The sequence below is a fragment of the Mustela nivalis genome (assembly GCF_964662115.1).
Source record: "Mustela nivalis genome assembly, chromosome: 2".
In the NCBI taxonomy this organism is placed as follows: domain Eukaryota; kingdom Metazoa; phylum Chordata; class Mammalia; order Carnivora; family Mustelidae; genus Mustela; species Mustela nivalis.
This window is the reverse complement of record NC_139021.1, coordinates 64,654,003-64,675,311: the sequence shown is the minus strand read 5'-3', so window position 1 is coordinate 64,675,311 and position 21,309 is coordinate 64,654,003. Positions and strand designations below refer to the sequence as shown.

Sequence of the window (21,309 nt, the reverse complement as noted above, 5' to 3'; positions counted from 1 at the left end):
TGCAGTCAAGATGTCATCTGGCTCTTCAGTCATCTCAGGGCTTTTCAGGGGAAAATCTTCTTTTGAGCTCACTCAGGTGGCTGTTAGCAGCCAGAGGTTCTTTATTGCTATAAGCAGGAAATATTCATTCCTTGCCACATGGGCCTCTCCATAATTTAGCCCACAACAAGCAGCAGGCTTCCCTAGGAACAGAAGAGGGAGGGACGGAGGGAGGGAGAGCAAGCTCAAGAGGAGACTGGTCTCTTTGTCAACTAACTTCAGAAGTGACATCCTATCACTTTTCCCCATTCCGTCCTTTAGAAGTGAGTCAGTCGTTCCTAACTGCATTCAAGAGGTAGAGTATGCAACACAAAACTATGTGTACCAAAGATGGGAATCATTGGAGACCCTTAAAGGCTGCCCTCCATAATTTGGTGGGACTTTACCTTTGCTAGCCACCACGAGAATCTTTGCATCCTTACTAGAACATGAACTAGGAGAATATTTTATCAAGCCCTTCTGGGATCCTGCAAGCAGCTTGCCTAGAAGTTCCTTGCACAAGGGTGCCTGTGTGCTCCGTAAGTTCAGCGTCTGACTCTTGATTTTGGTTCAAATCGTAATCCTATGAGCTGTGAAATCCAGCCCAACATCCACTTCTGCACTTGAGTGGAAAGGCTGTCTAGGTAACTCTCTCCCTCCGCCCCTCTCCCACTTGTCTGTGTGTGTCCTCTCCCTTTTTGTCTAGTAGTAGAAGTAGGAGGAGTAGTAGGAGTAGAAGCTTTTTGCATAGCAGTTCATAATGAGACAACCCTGGTTTGGAATGGGAGCTCTGAAATTCACTAGCTGTGTGATCTTGGGGCAAATTGTTTCCCCTCTCTGAACCTCAGTCATATATGACACACTGGGTTATTGGGACAATTAAGTGAACAGTAAAAGACATTTCAAACCCTTCATTCTATTCATTCTATTAAGGCATAGAATCCCTTAATAAAATCAATTCTCAGTAGAAGTAGTATCAGCAATTTGATATTTTTATTTTTTGTATGCTTCACATTGAAAAATACTCTCTCACATGCTATAGGGAATATGTAGCATTAGTACAATAATGGGGTGGATCTCCAGTAAAAGGAGCAATGGGTATGGCTTAAGGGGTAAGCACAGGAGCTTTTGGGCTCTGGTTGTGAGTGTTGGTGGCTGCTAGGAAAGGGAATCAGACCTGCAGGGGACCCAAGAACTTGGGAGTCTGGCCAGTGCACCCTTGCTCCCTTCTTGGGCTCCTGGGGATTCAGGGGAGCCTTTGGCCCTTGTGGGCTGTGCCCAGAAGAGCAGGAGCAGGAGCAGGAGCCCTCCCCCCCCCCCCAGAGACAGGCTGGACCCTGGGCCCAGAGTTGGCCAGCTTCTGCCTGAGGCAGTGCTTTTGTGCCTGGAGCCTTTGGAACTCCCTCTCTGGCCACAGAACAGCTTTCTGGCTCTCCTTACTTCTGTTGTCCACAGGAGGTGCTCACGGTCATGCAAAGAGGAGATTTTTCCACCCCTGGCGGTGCAGGTCCTAGCCCATGGACCTGTAGAGGCCTAAGTCCCAGTGGGCAGCAGCCGCCTTCTTGTGCACCTTGGCAAGTTCCTTATTCACTTGCAGGCAGCGTGCCTTCACCTCCATCACCTTCCTCTTCAGGTGTTTGATGTGCTTTTCCCATAGCTTAGGCTCTGCCTCCAGCTTCAGGTGCAACTTCTGAATCTCACTGTTCAGGAGGAGGGTGTTTGGCAGGTGAAAAGATCTCTGCTCAGCCTGGTGGATAATTTTGTTCCTTGAGAGCTCTTCATGCCTCTGATGTGCCTTCTTCTGGGCCCTGGAAGGCTTTCCTTTGTTCACGAGGGTCCCGCCTGAGGGCACATGGTCAGTGGAGGAGGAGCCAGTCTCCACCTGCCTCCTTGAGCCCCCACGTTCTAGATGATCTCTAAGCAGCTCCAGCAGATGCATCAACTTCAGTAGGATCTGGCTGAGGGTGTGGTGTTGGCTCTGGCCCTCACCGGTGGCCTGAACCCACACTCCTCCATCAGGAAGCTTGGGCCCGCCTGCAAATCAGTGCGTGGCAACAGGAGCTGACAGTAGCTGGGGTGGGGGGGTGAATCCCTCTATTATATACCTGAAACAAATACAACACTAGATGTCAATTTATTGGAATTAAAATTTTAAAAATTAAAAAAATAAAAAAATATCAAAAGGAGAAAGATAACAAATATCCAAACACTTAGAAAGAAACATTCTACATTATCAAAGATAAAAGATAATATCTCAATGTGCTGAACTGAAGGAAAATTAAATACAACATATTAAAATTTGTGGGACACAGCTAAATCAATGGATAGCCAAATTTATAGCACTTAATGCATATGTTAGAAAGGAGGAGGGGCATCATTCAGAAGGAGGGGTGGCTCAGTCAATTAGTCCAATTCTTGATTTTGACTCAGGTCATGATCATTCTCGGTGTTGTGAGACTGAACCTGCATTGTGCTGGTGCTGGGCATGGAGGCTGCTTAATAATCTCTCTCTCTTTCTCTCTGCACCCCTTCCCTGTCTCTCTCTCCCTCCCATCTAAAAAAAAAAGAGTCTCAAAACAACAAGCTCTCAGCTTAAGAACCTAGAAAAAATAGAGAAAATAAACTAAAGAATAAAACCAAAAGAATCCTTCTACCCAATTTCAAGATCTATAGCTACAGTAATCAAGAGTGTGGGGTGTTGGTGAAGGGATAGACAAATGGAACAGAATAAAGTTAGTGAAGTGGAAGAGGATCAAGGACCCAAAAGAGACTGACACCAATATGTGCAATGGGGTTTTGACAAAGGTAAAAAGCAGTTCAGTGGAGGCGTGACAGCGTTTTGAATAAATGGTGCTAGAACAAGTGGACTTGCATAGCCAAAGAAGAATAAGGAGAAGAAGAGGGAGGGGGAGAGATGAGGAGGTGGTGGAGGATGAGGACCACAATCTAAGTGGCATACCCTATACAAAACTTAGCTCAGGGTGCCTGGATGACTCAGCTGGTGAGGCAGCCAGCTCTTGATTTCAGCTCTTGTCATGCTCCCAGGGTCCTGGGACAAAGTCAGGCTCTAAGCTTACTGGCGAGTCTGCTTAAGGATGCTCTTTGCCCTTCTCCCTCCACCCCATCCCCTGCTCATGTGCATGCTCATTCTCTCTCAAAAAAAAAAAAAGAAATTTTAAAAATTAACTCATAATTATTTACTGCCTTACATCTAAAGTGATAAAGGAAAAAATGGGAGAAATTTTCCAGAATGTAAAGCTAGGTAAAGAATCCTCCATTTGGACATCAAACCATTTTCCATAAGGGAAAAGTTGATTAATTGGACATTATCCAACAATCCGGATTATAAATCTGAACTGTGTGAAAGACCCTGTTAAGAAGACACAAAAGACAAGCTACAAACTGGGAGAAAATATGTGTAAACCACATACCTGATAAAAGACTCCTGTCTGAAGTATAAAAACTCAAAATTTGTCCCCCAAATAAGAAAGCAAGCAATCCAGTCAGGAAAAGGAAAAAAAAAGGGGGCAAAAGACTTAAATACTTTACCAAAGAGTATACAGATGGAAATCACATAGGAAGTTGCCATTGGGGCAATTCAAATTAAAACTACACTGAGCTCTCACTGCACACCTATCACAATGATTCAAACCAAATGCACCAGAAAGGGAGAGACAGACCCCACTACCAAATGCAAGGCAGGATGTGGAATGACAGGATCACTCCTGCATCGCTGTTGGGAATAGAAGATGATAGAGCTAAATCTTGAAAACAGTTAACAGTTTCTTTTCCTTTTCAAAGCCTTGAGTTAAATTCGAGTTAGCATGAAATGTAATACCAATTTCGGGTGCACACTAGAGTGACTCAACACTTCCACACAGATTCTTTGAAAACTAGACTTGCTACTACCATATGACCCAGTCATGGCACTATGGCATTTATCTTAGAGGAATCAAAACTTACGTTTGTTCAAAAGCCTGTACATGAATGTATCTGTGTCCTTATGAAAGCAGTGGGGCTGCCAAGGGGGTGGAAGGGACTGGAGTGGTTGGATATTGACACTTGACAGGCCTGTAAGTGATAAACTCCTCTTGCATCTTTGAAGGCCCCTTCCCACTAATGGTGGTCCTGCGGAGGAGGAGAAAAGGAATGTCAATGATTTCAACAACTTTAAACCTGCCAAGCATTAGAACACCATCTCTTCTATGCTAGTTCATTCTCCTATTAATCCTCAGTATCCCAAAGCAGACAGGAGGCATCTGGTCCAAGAGGGGTTGTGGGTAGCATCCCTTCCACAGGCCATCTCCCCTCTAGCCCAGAAGTCCAATGACCATGTCCTAGGCTTTCAACTCATCTAATTTCTGTGCCTTCTCTAGGGACACCAAGGAACTTCTGGGCTCTTTCTCTGCCTTCTAGGAGGCTCTACGGGGCTGGGTCTAGTGCTCTCAGCAGACTTGTACCACACAGCCATTGTCTCCTCCTGCATTTGCCAAATATCGGCATGGGAGGATCAAGTGAGGGGATTTCCTCTCAGAGAGATACATGGTGAACAGAACAGAGGTCCTCTTTCTTACATGGTTTACCCTAATCTCTCAGTAGTTTCTACCATCTCTTGATTTCCCTGGAATTTCAACCCCAGCAGAGAAGCCAAAAATGTGATCTTAGGTTACTGGGACTAAGTCCATGTCAGGCTCTGCACTTCAACGGGAAGAGTCTGCTTCTCTCCCTCTCCCTTTGCCCCTCCTGCTGCTCACTCTCTCTCTCTCAAAATAATTAAATAAATCTTTTAAAAATAAACAAAAAAACCCTTCAAGATTTTAATTTTACAAAATCTTTTCTGTTGTTTACCAATTTAACAAGGAAAGTCATAAGACTGTAAATGATATCATCATTGTACACAACTAACCTTGCAAAAGCTTGCACTTGAAGGCAGGCATATATATTAATCCGTATAAGATCAATTGTAATTTTAAAAAAAGTTCTCATTCTCAAATGGATGCCTTTAATAACTGGACCTAGATGGATGTATTAATTGACTCCATGGGCAAAATCCTTTCATGATGTATATCAAATCATCATGTTGTTCAATTAAAATATATTACAATGTTATTTGTCAACTAGTCCTCAATAAAGCTGGATAAAAACAATTGTACCTTAACAACTTGAAGCACATTATAATTTTTTAATGAGTGCTATACAAGTAAAATTAACAGCCTTTTCTACATCTTCCTGAAACCTATTTCTGTGAGTCCCAATCTTGCTGCAAAATACAAAGAATTTAGAATTGCACAGTAAAATAAAATAGACAATTAATTTTCATATGTGGTAGAAAGCATCTTTTTTTTTTTTTAAACTCATTAAGGCGGGGATTAAAAACTATCTTTTTTTGAAAATTTTATTATTTCTTTATTTATTTTAAAGAGAGAGAGCATGTGTGAGATTGGGAAAGGGCAGAGTGAGAGAGAAGGAATGAGAGAGAGAAACTCAAGCTGACACCAATTTGTTGCAGAGCCTGATATGGGGCTCAATTTCACAAACCTGAGATCATAACCTGATTCAAAACCAAGAGTTAGACACTTAACCAACTGCACCACCCAGGCAATCCATAACTATCTTTTGACTTTAACCCTAACCTGTTCCCTTTCAGCAAGACACATGGGTAGTTTTATGCTTTCTCAGCATCACTGTATTTTTGCACTAATGTCTCCTGCTAGGGCATTCTGATACTATAATCCAAGAGGTTGAACTCCCATGCCATCAACATAGCTGCCAACTCAGAGAACTTGCTCTTGACATCTTGTGTACATTGACTTAGGAAATTTCATTTCAAGAGATGAAGAATGATGTTCCCTTAATGTTGCCTCAGAAATCAGTGTTTGAGTTTCTCATTCTCATGTTACCAAAAATCTTTGGTTACATTGTCCTCATTTCTGAACCTATAATAAACACTCACGCAAACCCTGCATCCTCAACCCATCTGTTTTACCTTTAGATTTCATGAAGACTTTTAGTACCTTTTCACTGAAAATATTGTATCCTAGATATGGTTAGGAGGAAGTATATAAAGGCTCTGGAAATTTCCTAATTAATTTCAGCTTTATTATTTTGCTTAAACAATCTGTAAAATGTTTCACCAGGTGTTCAAGGAAACATCCTATAAATTAAGTACCTCCTGAGGAAAAAATTATATTCCCAACTTTAAAACAAATAACATACATCAGTAACACTGCTACATTAAATTACTTAAACTAATGATAACTAAGATATACCAGGAACTTGCTTGGGTTTCATTCATTCACTTGTTCATTCATTTATTCACTTATTCAACAAATACCTCTTGAGTGTCTTTTTCACGGCAGGTCCAGTCTCGGGGGAAATAGCACAGAATAAATAGCAAGACCAGTATTCTCATGGACTTTATAGTCTAATCCATCAAAGGTGGCAACAAATAAATAAATAATAAAGAAAATATTAGCAAGAATTTTCTAGATACCGATATAAAATTGCCGGGAAGCTATACCAGATGGGGCAGTCAAGGAAAATATTTCCAAGGACAGGGAGGAAATTACTGGGAAACAGCACTGGGAAACATGGAAGACATTTTCGCCTTTCCTATAGAGCCTGAGGCATGTGGGTTAGCAACAGAAGAATTTTTTTTTCCTCCAAAAGCTTCCTAGGAAGGTAGTGTTATTGAATGATAGTCACATTTCAGTCAGGTTTTACAAGAAGGTAATGAGAAGAATCAGAAAACAGGCTAAGAGTATGTGAATTTTACTGAGGAGATCCTGAGTTCCCAGGAGGACAGAGGAAAAGGTTGAAACTGTGAGATTGATAATTTATTTTTTATTAAAAAATATTTTCCAAGATTAATAAATTATTTCTAAAGTAGTACCTCTTTATCACCCTACCTGTGTTTCCTTTTGCAATACATCAGAAGATTATCAAAAAGAAAAAACACCCGTTCTTGAATATTTCCAGAAGAAATTTTCAGCAAGATGCCACACATTAGCATCTCAGTGCAGGTGTCAATGATATTGGATCCCTAGGTTAAAAAAAAAAAAAAAGTAAAAGAGAGAGAGAGACAATGTCCGATTACTTAACAGAAACTTCTGTGTAATTCTTTTTCTCATTAAAAGTCTGTTTTTATATCAAGATACAATATATGGACAGGATAAAAATTGAAACACCATAAATAAACACTGGATGGAATTCTCTTTTCCTCTCAGACTCCTCCTCATCAGTCTCAGCAGATACAACTGTGGTTAGGAGACTCTGGGTCTTCTTTTAGCTTTCTTACACATGTAGGCATATATAAGCATGGATGATACATGTTACCTATGCTCTTTTACAAAGAGATGATTTCAAACTGATGTGTAAAATTCATGTGTCTAGCACTCCTCTCCCCCTCCTCTCTTTCCTTGGTATGGGAAAAGAGTTCCATGGATATATCACAAAGTACATTAAATTCTCTAAATTTTTAACAGGTCTCAACCTATTTATCCACTCCTTGGATGGATAGAAGAAAAAAGAAGAAACAAAAGAAAAAAATAAGCTATTTAAAGAGAGCAACCTTCCATAGAGCTTTAACCCAAGTTAAAAGTTAGCATAGGCACTTCACTGAGTGCATGCTAAGGTCAGATGACTAGTGACAAAACTAAGTCTTAACACAAAAACTAACCACTGAGAGGAGCCACAGATGGAAAGAGCCTGAATCATGAACAGAGGAAAGCTGCCCGATGAAGCCGAGCACAAGCATTGGATTATTGTGTGAGCTGATCAAAAGTTTCTCCTTTGAGCCATTATAAAAGTGGCAGTGCATTTGTTTCTACAACTTAAACTATCACAAGTAATGCACTAAGTTAGACAAAACAAGAAGCAAAGAAAAAAAATTTTTTTAGTAGATAGCTGATAACATGCTCTCTTTTCAATATTCTGGTCTCTTTAAATCTAGGGATAAATTTCTAATTCTTTTTCAACTCAATGCTTTTATTTTTGTTTTTGATATTTAAAAATCAGACAACTAATTGTAAATTTCATATTTCCACAGTAATCACTGATACAGTTTCCCTGATTATAAAAATTTAAATTAAAGTGATAACTCATACATGTCAGTAAGAAATTTCCCAAATGGGAAGTGAAGAGAATGTGATTGTGCTGAGTATCTGCATTACAAACATATTTTATTTTTTTTTTTTTACTTTTTACTAACTTTATTATTTTAAAAATTTTTATTTATTTGTCAGAGAGAGAGAGACAGAGAGAGCACAAACAGGGGGAGCAACAGGCAGAGGGAGAGAAGCAGGCTCAATCCCAGGACCCTGGGGTCATGACCTGAGCCAAAGGCAGGTGCTTAATTGAGTGAGACACCCAGGCAACACTACACCCATATTTTATTTTTTGTTTTTATATTTAACTTAAATTAAAAAAATAATTTTAATTCCAGGAGAGTTAACATACCGTGTTATACTAGTTTCAAGTGTATAATATAATGACTCAGCAAGTCCATGCCTTATTCAGTGCTCATCATGAGAAGTGTATTCTTAATCCCCCTCACCTCTTTCACCCTTCCCCCGACTCACCTTTCCTCTGGGGACCATCCATTACAAAATATTTTAGATTTAAGACATTTCCCTTTTTTCATCTTTCATCATAAAGGTGGACATATAACTAGAGATCTATCAAAAATTTATACAATTACATATCCTACCTCATGTGATAGTGAAGTAAAAACTGTCATCAAATTCAAATATAAATCCCAATTTCAGTGGCAATGACTCTTACTTAAGTACTATCCCTACCTCAGAAAAAAATTACAATAGAATACTATTAAAAATGGAAATAAGGAAACATCACATTGATTCTTGCACAAGGACCTATACAATGTTATGGAAGTGGTTTTATTGATAACAATTTTACTAAACATACAAAATACTTCACCTTAGGTTATTTCTCATGGTAGCCCAAAAAAGTAAAACAAAGAAGCTAAGTTGTTATCTAATTAAATGGGACCTGCAAGAGAGGAGCAAGATGGGGGAGGTGTATGGAGATAGTTACTATTATGAAAATGGAGGAATGAAGCCAAGAGGGATGAAAGAAGCTCTCTCTACTCCCTCACGAGTGGCCCACAGAGATCAGGAATGGTATGATGCTGAAATTGCCAGAAAACTGCAAGAAGAAGAAATTTTGGCTACCCAGGTGGACATGAGAGCAGTTCAAGTAGCCCAGGATGAGGAAATAGCTAGACTTCTCATGGCTGAAGAAAAGAAAGCTTATAAGAAGGCCAAGGAGCGGGAGAAATCATCTTTGGACAAAAGGAAGCACAGCCCTGATTAGAAGCCAAAAACAACTAAATCGGCACACTCAAAGTCAAAAGAGAGTGATGACCCTCACTCCACCCTCACGGCCACCACCACCTATCATGACAGATGCTGAAGATTTGGATTACACTCATTTTACAAACCAGCATAATTCCACGCGTCATTTCTCAAAATCAGAATCCACTCATAAAGGTTTCCATCATAAGCAGTAAAACCCTAGGAATGTGCCTTGAGAATGGACTCACTGTAGCAAACATTACTGGATGATACAGAATGCATTCCACACTCATTTTTTTCCTCCTGTATTTGTATTCCTGAGATTTATCTTCAAGTGTTCTGACCATAAATAATTTTAATTCATTTAAAAAAATATATCATCAGGAGTTCAGCTAGATAGTTATCAAACCATTCTGAATCCCTACAAACTCAACAGGAGATCAAAGAGAAGAAGACCAGTAATTCTAAGAAGAGAAAATAGACCACTTTCCAGAAGGTAGAACGTGCAGAGAAGTGAATCCAAGGCGACATATGGGAAGACAAACTGGGGGGGAAGGGCCAGCTTCCAGCGAAAGAGGGAGCAGCTGGGCACAAAAAGGAACTTTTAGAAGTCTACACCACTGTGGGATGTCATTGTAGAGGCTAAGAGGGTAAGGGGTAACTCTTCTCAGGATAGTATGGTCTCAGGACCCACGGGGTCAAAAAAAGACCAGGGGTGTCTGAGTGTGGCAAAGCTTCCAGGTATAGAGCAGGGAAGCTGGCTTCAGAGACAGAGCCAAGGGGGGAGAACTAAGCTCAGGATTACCTTAAACCATAATCTGAGGCATAGTTGGGCCACTACTCTCCCAGCAGGAACCCCACAAAGGGCAGATCAGGGGAGAAACGCCCTTCCTCCTCCAACAGGAGCTCCACAGGAGCACAGTGCCAGAATCAGCTGGGTTTGGAGACTCCAAATGGGTCAATTCTCCAGAGATAGTAAAACTCAGTCACAGGATGAGTGAGCTTGGATTGCAGCCAGAGACCTGGGAGACAGAGGGATTAAATGCTTTTCTTTGAGGGTGCACTGAGCAGTAGGGCCCCCAAGCTCTCAGATCCTCCAAGGCCAGAGATTGAGAAGCCACCATCTTCATTTTGGTCCTCCAAAGTTATACAGAAAGTGTTCAGGGAACAAAAGTTCCTGAAAGCAAACACAAGCAGATTACTTAGCCTGGCCCCTGGCAAGGGTGGTTCAGTTCCACCTCAGGCAAAGACATTTGAGAATCACTGCAACAGGCCCCTTCCCCAGTATATTAGCAAGAACATCTAGCCAAGAACAAGTTTCCTCTCAATGAGAACTGCAGAACTCCAGAGCTAGGGGAAAGCAACACATAGAATTCATTACTTTTTCCCATGATTCTTTAGTCTTTGAAAGTTAATTTTTTACATTTTTTTTTCCTCATTCTATTTGTAAAAATTTCTCCTCCATCTTATTTTAACGTTTTTTAAAACTATTTTATCTTATCAATACCTTTTAAAATTCTTTTTAAATTTTCATTGGGATAGTCATATTCTATCCCTTCATTGTATTTAACTTTATTTTTTGTATACATACAGGTTTATTTTTTTTAAATTCTGGGACACAGATTCTTCTAATAGGCCAAAATATACCCTAAATCTAGCACATGTCTTTGTTCTAGTCTCCAGCCTAATCACATTCTTTCCCCTTTTTCAAAGAAATTATTGTTTCCTTTTTTAGAATATTTTTTAATTTTTAGCTTTACAGTCATATTCCACCCCTTCATCATGTTTACCCTTATTTTGTCTGTTCTATTCTCCAGTCTAATATAAATTTTTTTCTTTTTTCCTTTTTTCCTCCTTTGTTTTCCTCCCAGTTTTGGGTCTCTTCTGACTTGGTTAATATATAATTTTCTGGGATCATTGCCACCCTTGTAGTATTTTGTTCAATCATTCATCTTTTTTATCTGTATAAAATGACAAGGTGGAAAAACTCACCACAAAAAAAAAAAAAAAAGAAGAAGAACAAGAGGCAGTACGGATGCCTAGAGACCTAACCAATACAAACAACAGTAATATCTCAGAACTAATGTTCAGAATGATAACTATCAAGGTGCTAACTTGGCTTGAAAAAAGCATGAAAGACCCTAGAGAATCCCTTTCTGGAGAAATAAAATCCCTTTCTGGAGAAATACAGGAATGAAAATCTAACTAAGTTGAAATCAAACAAGGTATTGATGAGGTGTAATAAAAAAAATGGAGGCTCTTACTTCTAGGATAAATGAGGCAGAAGAAAGAATTAGTGATTTAGAAGACCAAATGATGGAGAATAAAGAAGCTGAGAAAAAGACAAACTACTACTGAACCATGAGGGCAGAATTTGAGAAATAAATGATACCATAAGATGAAATAGATGAAATAATATTAGGATAATTGGGATCCCAGAAGAAGAAAGAAAGAGAGAGGTAGAAGGTATTTTGGAAAAAATTATAGCGGAGAATTTCCCCAATTGGGCAAAGGGAACAAGCATAAAAATCCAGGAGGCTTAGAGAACCCCCCTCAAAATCAATAAAAATGGGGGGGTTATGGACATTGGGGAGGGTATGTGTATGGTGAGTGCTGTGAAGCGTGTAAACCCGGCAATTCACAGACCTGTACCCCTGGGGATAAAAATATATTTTATGTTTATAAAAAAATAAAAATAAATTTTAAAAAATTTAAAAATCAATAAAAATAGGTCCACACCCTATCATTGAATAGTAAAACTTACAATTCCTAGGGACAAAGAGAAAACCCTGAACGCAGCCTGGGACAAGAGGTCTGTAACCTACAACAGTAAAAATATTAGATTGGAAGCAGACCTGTCTACAGAGATCAGGCAGGCCAAAAGTACTGGCATGATATAATCAGAGCACTATAAGGAGAAAAATATGCAACCAAGAATACTACATCCAGCTTGGCTGTCATTGAAAATAGGAGAGATAAAAAACTTCCAGGACAAAGACTAAAAGAATTTGCAAACACCAAACCAGCCCTATCGAAAATATTGAAAGTGGTCCTCTAATCAAAGACAGAGCCTAAAAGTAACAGACCAAAAAGGAACAAAGACAATATACAGTAACCGTCACCTTACAGGCACTAGAAGGGCACTAACTGTATAGCTTTCAATAGTAACTCTGAATGTAAGTAGGCTAAATGCTCCAGTCAAAAGACACAGAGTATCAGAATGGATTAAAAAAAGAAGAAGAAGAAAGAAAAGACCCATTGATATGCTGTCAGCAAGAAACTCATTTGAGACCTAAAGACACCAGATTTAAAGTCAGGGGGTGGAAAGCAAGTTACCACGTTAATAAACATCAAAAGAAAGCTGGTGTAGCAATCCTTACATGAGATAATTTAAATTTTAAGCCAAAGACTATAGTAAGAGATGAGAAAGGAAACTATACCATGCTTACAAGTTTTGTCCAACAAGATCTAACAATTTTAAATATCTATGCCCCTAACATGGAATCAGCTAATTATATAAACCAATTAATAACAAAATCAAAGAAATACATCAATAATAATACTAATAATAATAGTAGGAAACTTTAACAACCCCCTCACTGAAATGGACAGATCCTCTAAGGAAGAGATCAAGAAGGAAATGAAGGCTTTAAATGACACATTGGACCAGATAGACATCTCAGATATATTTAGAACATTCTATCCCAGAATAACAGATTACACATATTCCTCTAGTGCACATGGAACATTCTCCAGAATAGATCACATTCTGGATCACAAATCAAGTCTCAACTGGTACCAAAAGATTGGGATCATTCCCCACATATTTTCAGGCTGCAGTGCTTTGAAACTAGAACCCAACCATAAAAGGAAAGTTGTAAAACACTCAAATACATAGAGGCTAAAGAGCATACTGCTAAAGAATGAATGGGTCAACCAGAAAATTAAAGAATTAAAAAAATTCATGGAAAAAAAATGACAATGAAAACACAACTATTCTAAATTTTTGGAAACAACAAAGAGAGTCCTGATAGGAAGTATATAGCAAGATAACCCTTCTCAAGAAAAAAAGAAAGGTCTCAAGTACTCAACCTAAACCTACACCTAAAGGAGCTGGAGAAAGAATAGCAAAGAAAGCCTAAACCCAGCAGGAGAAGAGAAATCATAAAGATCAGAAGAGAACTCATAAAGACTCAGAGGAGAAATAAATGAAATAGAAACCAAAAAAACAGCAGAACAAATCAACAAAACTGGGAGCTGGTTCTTTGAAAGAACTAATAAGATTGATAAACTCCTGGCCACACTTATCGAAAAGAAAAGAGAAAGAACCAAATAAATAAAAAACATGAATGAAAGAGGAGAGATCACAACCAACACCAAAGAAATACAAACAATATAAAGAACATATGAGCAACTACACACCAGCAAATTTGACAATCTGGAAGAAATGGATGCATTCCTAGAGACATATAAACTACCAAAATTAAACCAGGAAGAAACAGAAAAATAACCATAACCAGTAAGGAGACTGAAACAGTCTTTAAAAAAAAAAAAAATCTCCCAACAAACAAGAGCCCAGGGCCAGATGTATTCCAAGGGGAATTCTACCAAGCATTTAAAGGATTAACACCTATTCTCCTGAAACTGTTCCAAAAATTGGAAATGAAAGAAAAACTTTCAAACTCATTTTATGAGACCAGCATTCCCAAAACCAGACAGAGACCGCATCAAAAAGAATTATGACCAATATCCTTGATGAACATGGATGCAGATAATCTCGCCAAAATACTAGCCAATAGGATCTAATAGTACATTAAAAAGATTATTCACCATGATCAAGTGGGATTTATCTTCGGCTGCAAGGTTTGTTCAACATCTGCAAATCAATCAATGTGACACAGTACATTAATAAAAGAAAGAACAAGAACCATATGATATTCTTAATAGATGCTCAAAAAGCATTTGACAAAGTACAGCATCCTCTCTTGATCAAAACTCTTCACAGTGTAGGGATAGAGGGTACATACCTCAAAGTCATCAAAGCCATCTGTAAAAAACTCAAAGCAAATGTCCATTCTCACAGGGGAAAAACTAAGAACATTTTCCCTAAGGTCAAGAACACAGCAGGGATGTCCACTATCATCACTGCTATTCAACATAATACCAGAAGTATTAGCCTCAATAATCAGACAAGGAAAAGAAATTAAAGGCATCCAAATTGGCAATGAAGAAGTCAAACTCTCCCTCTTTGCAGATATGATACATTATGTGGAAAACCCAAAGACTCCACTCCAAAACTGCTAGAACTAATACAGGAATTCAGTAAAGTGTCAGGATATAAAATCAGTGCACAGAAATAAGCTGCATTTCTATACACCAACAACAGGACAGAAGAAAGAGAAATTAAACAGTCAATCCCATTTACAATTGCACCCAAAACCATAAGACACCTAGGAATAAACCTAACCAAAGAGGCAAGGAATCTGTACTCAGAAAACGATAATGTATTCATGAAAGAAATTGAGGAAGACACAAAGAAATGGAAAAGTGTTTCATGCTCATAGATTGGAAAAACAAATATTGTGAGTATGTCTATGCTACCTAAAGCAATCTATACATTTAATGCAATCTCTATCAAAATACCATCAATTTTTTTCAAAGAAATTGAATAAGTAATCTTAAAATTTATATGGAACCAGAAAAGACCCCAAATAGCCAGAGGAATGTTGAAAAGAAAACTAAAGTTGGCAGAATCACAATTCCGGACTTCAAGCTCTATTACAAACCTATAATCATCAAGACAGTATGGGATGGGCTCAAAAACAGACACATAGGTCAATGGAACAGAATAGAAATCCCAGAAATGGATCCTCAACTCTATGGTCAACTAATCTTTGATAAGGCAGGAAAGAATGTCCAATGGAAAAATGATGGTCTCTTCAACAAATGGTGTTGGGGAAATTGGACAGCTACATGCAGAGGAATAAAGCTGGACCATTTCCTTACACCACACACATAAATAGACTAAAAACGGATGGAATACCTCAATGTGAGACAGAAATCCATCAAAATCCTTGAGAAGAACACAGGCAGCAAAACCTCTTCAACCTCAGCTGCAACAACTTCTTCCTAGAAACATCACCAAAGGCAAGGCAAGCGAGGGAAAAAATGAACTCTTGGGATTTCATCAAGATCAAAAGCTTTTGCACAGCAAGGGAAACAGTCAACAAAACCAAAAGACAACTGGCAGAATGGGAGAAGATATCTGCAAATGACATATCTGATAAAGGACTAGTACCTATAATCTATAAAGAACTTATCAAACTCAACACCCAAAGAACAAATAATCCAATCAAGAAATGGGCAGAAGACATGAACAGACATTTCTGAAAAGAAGACATCCAAATGGCCACCAAACACATGAAAAAGTACTCAACATCACTCGGCATCAGGACATACAAATCAAAACCACAATAAGATACCACCCCATACCAATGAGAATGGCTAAAATTAACAAGTCAGGAAACAATAGATGTTGGAGAGGATGCGAAGAAAGGGGAACCCTCCTACACTGTCGGTGGGAATGCAAGCTGGTGCAGCCACTCTGGAAAACAGTATAGAGGTTCCTCAAAAAGTTGAAAATAGAGCTACCCTATGACCCAGCACTCTCACTACTGGGTATTTACCCTAACGATACAAGTGTAGTAATCTGAAGGGGTACATGCACCCAAATGTCTATAGCAGTAATGTCCACAATAGCCAAACTATGGAAAGATTTGCAAGATCCCTGAAGATCTCTTCTGAACCTTCTCCAGTTTGTGAGGGTCTCCCTCAATATGAAACATCTCGAGAAGTGAGCACTACTACTCAGATGCAAGTTGGCGAATAAATCATGTAGTGATATCAGTATTTCTCCAGACCCCTACAATATATATCTTGATTCTATAAGATTGTATTAACACATCTATGGCAATTCCATCTTCCAACTAATTCAAAGTGCTCCATTAGTCAACAACGCCTCTAGATCATTTTCCTCTATTGTATGCTTAAATAGTTCGACTTTTGATTTAATCTAGATTGGTATCATAGCAAACCCTAAACCCCCTACTAATATACAAATACATTATATTTGGGGGCACCTGGTGGCTCAGTTAGTTAACTGCCTGTTTTCAGCTCAGGTCATGATCCCAAGGTCCTGGAATGGAGCCCTGTGTCAGGCTCCCTGCCTAGCAGGGAGTCTGCCTCTCCCTCTCCCTGTCCCTCCACTTGTGCTCTCTCTCTCCCTTTCAAATAAATAAAATTTTTAAAAAATATTAAAAACTAAATTATGTTTAAGTCATTACCATAAGTTCCCATTAGCTCCTAGCTCCTGATAAAAAATCTGAATATTAATTGAGCTCTGTGAGGTAAAACACTTCTTTTCAAAAACAGCCCAAAGCATCTGTTTAATAATCTATTAATGAAACTTTGTCGGGTAATGACATCAAGCCCAACAATCTTTTTATGTTTTAAAGTATATCTCACACTATAAACATAACATCACTCATTATATTTTACTAAATCCTACTGAGACATTTCTATCACTGTAAAGATATTTCTTTCATATTTAACATCAAGCTTTAAGAATCAGTAGAGTAGGTACCTTTACCATCTTGTACCAGAGTAGAATAGTAATAGTATTAGATAATAGTAATCTACTATTATCACAGGAAATGTCCATTAAATAATTCCCAGAGGATTGCTTAGTCACTTAAAGGAATCTGAGTTGAACATACACATTTGTCTAAAAAACTCCTTCTAAATGAATGGCCTATAGCATTTCTCTTTATACCCTGTGTAAAGCCGTAAATGGTAAAGAAGAACCATTGTGTCTTTGATTTACCATGATTGAATCCGTGCATTATTAATAGGACAATGGCAACTAGAAATCACTAAGAATCTTTTAACTACAGAGACGTACAATGTTAGAAATATTAAAAATTTGACCAAGTGTATATACAGTCTTCTGTATAGTCATGATATGCCTCTCACTTCAAATCCATCCCATGTACAAGTAGACACTTAATAAGCGTCTCTTTTTAAATAATGTTGTGGTTATATTCTCCTTGCTTACATGATAAATCTACCTTTCTCTGTAGCTAAAACAAAAGAAAACAAAACAAAAACCTCACAACTTTATCTTTAAAGTAAATGAAATTTATGATATTTTGAAATTACATGCAATTTTTTTTCATTTACCTAGAAATCCCAGGAGAGTTTTCTGGGGTCAGAAATAAAGAAGTCAAGCTACAAAATTCACAGAAGAAATTGAAATAAAGTATGATTATGAACATCAGATTACTAGGTAAGGGTCAGGAGCGCTAAAGTCTATCAAAATGACAACGTCAGGCAAGTGAACTAGAATATAAAAAATGTGGAAGCAGTAAAACAAGCCAGGCAGATCATTGGAAGAGAGCAAAGCCTCTAGGGCATGGTTCTCAAAGTTTAGTGTTTGGGAGACACACCTGATATGATTCTTGAAATTCCCAGTTTCCCTGGTCCTACCTTTGGAGATTGAAACTGAGTAAAGCTGTGGTAGGTCCCAGGTCATTTCAGTAAATGCTGATGCATCTGGAACACTCTAAGTAAAATTACCTTGGAGGTTTTGGGTACCTGAATCCAGGTGCTCAAGTGCATCAGATGGCAACCCTGCTGACAGGGAGATAGAGGTGAGCACAGGTCTCTGCCTGAGGTAGTCCTGACTGCTTCCTAGTCCCAGGGCAGATAGGCACTGATCATGTTACCATGGTCGCAAATATACCCCATGGTCACCTATGGTATATTTCATCACCGGTGAATATTCACTTACACCTAAATAATGTTACATAACCTAGTTAGTGTTTTATCTTCATTTTGAAAATTGATGCTAATTTTTAAATCTAGAAATATGTTCTTTGGCAATTCCATATTTAGTCATTGAACAATAATGTATGATAAACACTTTTCTCTATATGAATACTGAAGTCAGGATTTTAACATTTTATAACATGTCAAACAATTTGTTAAACATTTTTTCCTGGTATAAATCTCTAGCAGGTTGGTTTCTCTGTTTGTAAACTTTTAGGAAGCAAGAGGGACGGACAGAGGGAGATGGGAGGGAGGGAAACTGGAGGGAGGGAGTAAAGGAGGAAGGGAGGAAGGAAGGAAGGAAAGAAAGAAAGATGGAGGGAGGACAGGTGCAAGGAAGATAAAAGAAAGGGAAAGATGTTTGGTTAGATCAGTTTTGTACAGTTTTTCATGGGTCACCAAGTAGATGTTGAAAGCAGCAGATTATTTCACTATGGGAAAACAAACAAACAAACCTATAGAAATACTTTTACAAAGATGGAATTTCATGTGTTTGTGAAAAAAATATTGTCCATGAAAATAAGCTATTTTAAAAGTACACTGATATATCATAGAGTCATAAACCAACATTTGAGAGGCAAGGTATAAAAGAATTATTTTTAAAAAGTAAGAGGGCTTGTATAAATCATTTATTTTGAACTATTCTAAAGCTATTACCCATAATGTAATATGTATATGTACATATTAAATACAGATTTTTAAAATTTTTTTTTTAATTTTTTATAAACATATATTTTTATCCCCAGGAGTACAGGTCTATGTATTATCAGGTTTACACACTTCACAGCACTTACCGAAGCACATACCCTCCCCAATGTCCAGAACCCCACCCCCCTTCTCCCAACACCCCTCCCTCAGCAACCCTCAATTTGTTTTGTGAGATTAAGAGTCACTTATTGTTTGTCTCCCTCCCAATCCCATCTTGTTTCATTGATTCTTCTCCTACCCACTTAAGCCCCCATGTTGCATCACCACTTCCTCATAGCAGGGAGATCATATGATAGTTGCCTTTCTCTGCTTGACTTATTTCGCTAAGCATGATATGCTCTAGTTCCATCCATGTTGTCGCAAATGGCAAGATTTCATTTCTTTTGATGGCTGCATAGTATTCCATTGTGGATAAAGAAGATGTGATATATATACACAATTAAATACAGATTTTTAAAAAAGATTTTACTTATTTATTTGACACACAGAGAGAGATCACAATCTGGCAGAGAGGCAAGCAGAGAGAGAGAGGGGAAGCAAGCTCCCTGCTGAGCAGAACCCCATGTGGGGCTGGATCCCAGGACCCTGAGACCATGACCTGAGCTGAAGACAGAGGCTTTAACCCACTGAGCCACCCAGGTGCCCCAAAACAAGTATTTTTAAATAATGTGTTTACCCATATGATTCAGAGTTATGCTGTCTCAACATTCCCTTAATAAATAAATAACCAAAATAATGGACTTTTTTCATCTAGATGATTTATCCTTTTTAACATGCAATTCCCTTTAAGAAGCAATATTGATCATGTGAAATCACACCTGTGATGAATTATATATATATATAGAACTAAATACAGAAAAGACCCAGCAAGGAAGTTCCATGGATGGTTCTAATCCTGACCACTTTTATTAAATCAGGAAAGGTAGGCTGAGTGGCAGTTCAAGAGGAGAAGTAACCATCCACTAATAACTGCACCATAGGTGGGAATCTACTCACTCATCCAGTGCCTCTCCTTCCAAAAGCTTCTCTTTCTAGTCCAGTCTGTGGAAACCTATGTTATCCCGCCTCCTTAACTTTGGTCCCAGCAGGTGCAAAGTCTTGGGACATGACCCCTGTTCCTGATACTAGTGGAAGAAATACATATTAAAGCATAGAATTAAATGCAGCATGATCACTGTAGTAGCAGAGTATCAACAAAATGAGAGCTGGCATGAATTAACACTATTAGAGATAGCTGTGTGTGTATGATTATTTGTTTATCATTAACTATATAGTTCATTTCATGTCATGGTTTCAGATTTCAATCATGCTTTAGGGATTTTCTTTGTCACTTACAAAGTACACCATTTCAGTATCACCTTCTCATAGGGTGAAAAGATCAGTCTGAAATGGATGGAGCAAACCATGATTTCAGTCACTAAATCCAGGACCCAGAGGCAATCCATGTTGGCAACACTCCTCACCAATGGCTCCCCTTCTCACTGTGGGTGTCTCGTGGTCAAGATCCAGCCAGAAAATGGTGACAATTCAGAATCTAATTTGCTAAGAAGCTGAATAAATTTTGATTCTACAATTTGAGGTATAATCAGGTGTGAATTATATATAGTCAGCATACATGAAAGACTAGTAAATTCAAAGTGCCATTACAGAACTTACTGTATTTAATTTAATTTAATTTAATTTAATTTAATTTGGAATATGATGAATTTCCATAGCTGGACACTAGTTAGGTGCCAAAGTATGCTTTCAGAAAATGACAACACTCAGAAAAGACAGTCAGGAGTGTGTGCATTTATTTTATGGCTCCTTTTCTAATTTCCAGTGTGTCTTCAAATATGATTTATGAAATGATTTATTAAACACTGCAACAGTAGAACAAAGCCCCACCTCTGAAAAAGATGCAATGAAAATAATATTGCTAAACCACGTCTGGATTATTTGAAAGGTTAAATCTTTTTATATTAAGTTCTCAATATGTTATGTAAGGGTTCATTACTGATTCTTTGCAGCTATGAAGAGGCAAAAAATCACTATAATAGGAAACTAGTCACTATCTGACCCCACTGTCAGCGCTCCCTGCTTAATACCAGAGTCTACCTCATTCATCTTGTCAACTAAATGTTGAATGTCAATACCAGAAAAACGCAGACTGCAGAGAAAAGGCATAATCTTGGCAAAGAAGAAGGATGACAGGAGGCTCTGAAACTTCCCCCAATCATATACAAAGCACAGACAGATGAAGATCTAACAAGAGTTAGACCCACTCACTGTGGAAGAAAATTGACAAGAATGACAACTGGGTGGGCGTCGCATAAGAGAATGGTTTCAATATCAAAGAAGTGTCTCAAGAAAATGAATGAAGCATTTGAATATTCTCTCAAAA

General features: G+C 38.3%; 1 protein-coding gene and 1 pseudogene across 5 annotated transcripts in view; one reads left to right on the top strand and one right to left on the bottom strand.

The window, feature by feature from the left end:
* Nucleotides 1-2,043: 2,043 nt before the first annotated feature.
* Nucleotides 2,044-21,309, bottom strand: part of LOC309859421 (phosphatidylinositol 3,4,5-trisphosphate-dependent Rac exchanger 2 protein-like) — a 41,150-nt gene continuing 21,884 nt past the window's right edge. Inside the window, exons 5-8 of one of the 4 annotated variants that reach the window (XR_014308680.1) lie at nt 15,376-15,461; nt 6,927-7,060; nt 3,982-4,146; nt 2,044-2,123 (exon numbers count right to left, since the gene is read on the bottom strand). Coding sequence is in view for 2 of the 4 variants with exons in the window: in XM_082720066.1 (XP_082576192.1) it covers nt 4,020-4,146; nt 6,927-7,060 (261 nt within the window). In the remaining 2 variants the exon portion in view is untranslated. The remainder of the gene's footprint in view (nt 2,124-3,981; nt 4,147-6,926; nt 7,061-15,375; nt 15,462-21,309) is intronic. The other 3 variants (XR_014308681.1, XM_082720066.1, XM_082720067.1) reach the window with 3 other exon arrangements.
* LOC309854435 (coiled-coil domain-containing protein 50 pseudogene) lies at nt 9,061-9,696 on the top strand (annotated as a pseudogene). The gene has a single exon. The product of its transcript is annotated as a coiled-coil domain-containing protein 50 pseudogene (transcript).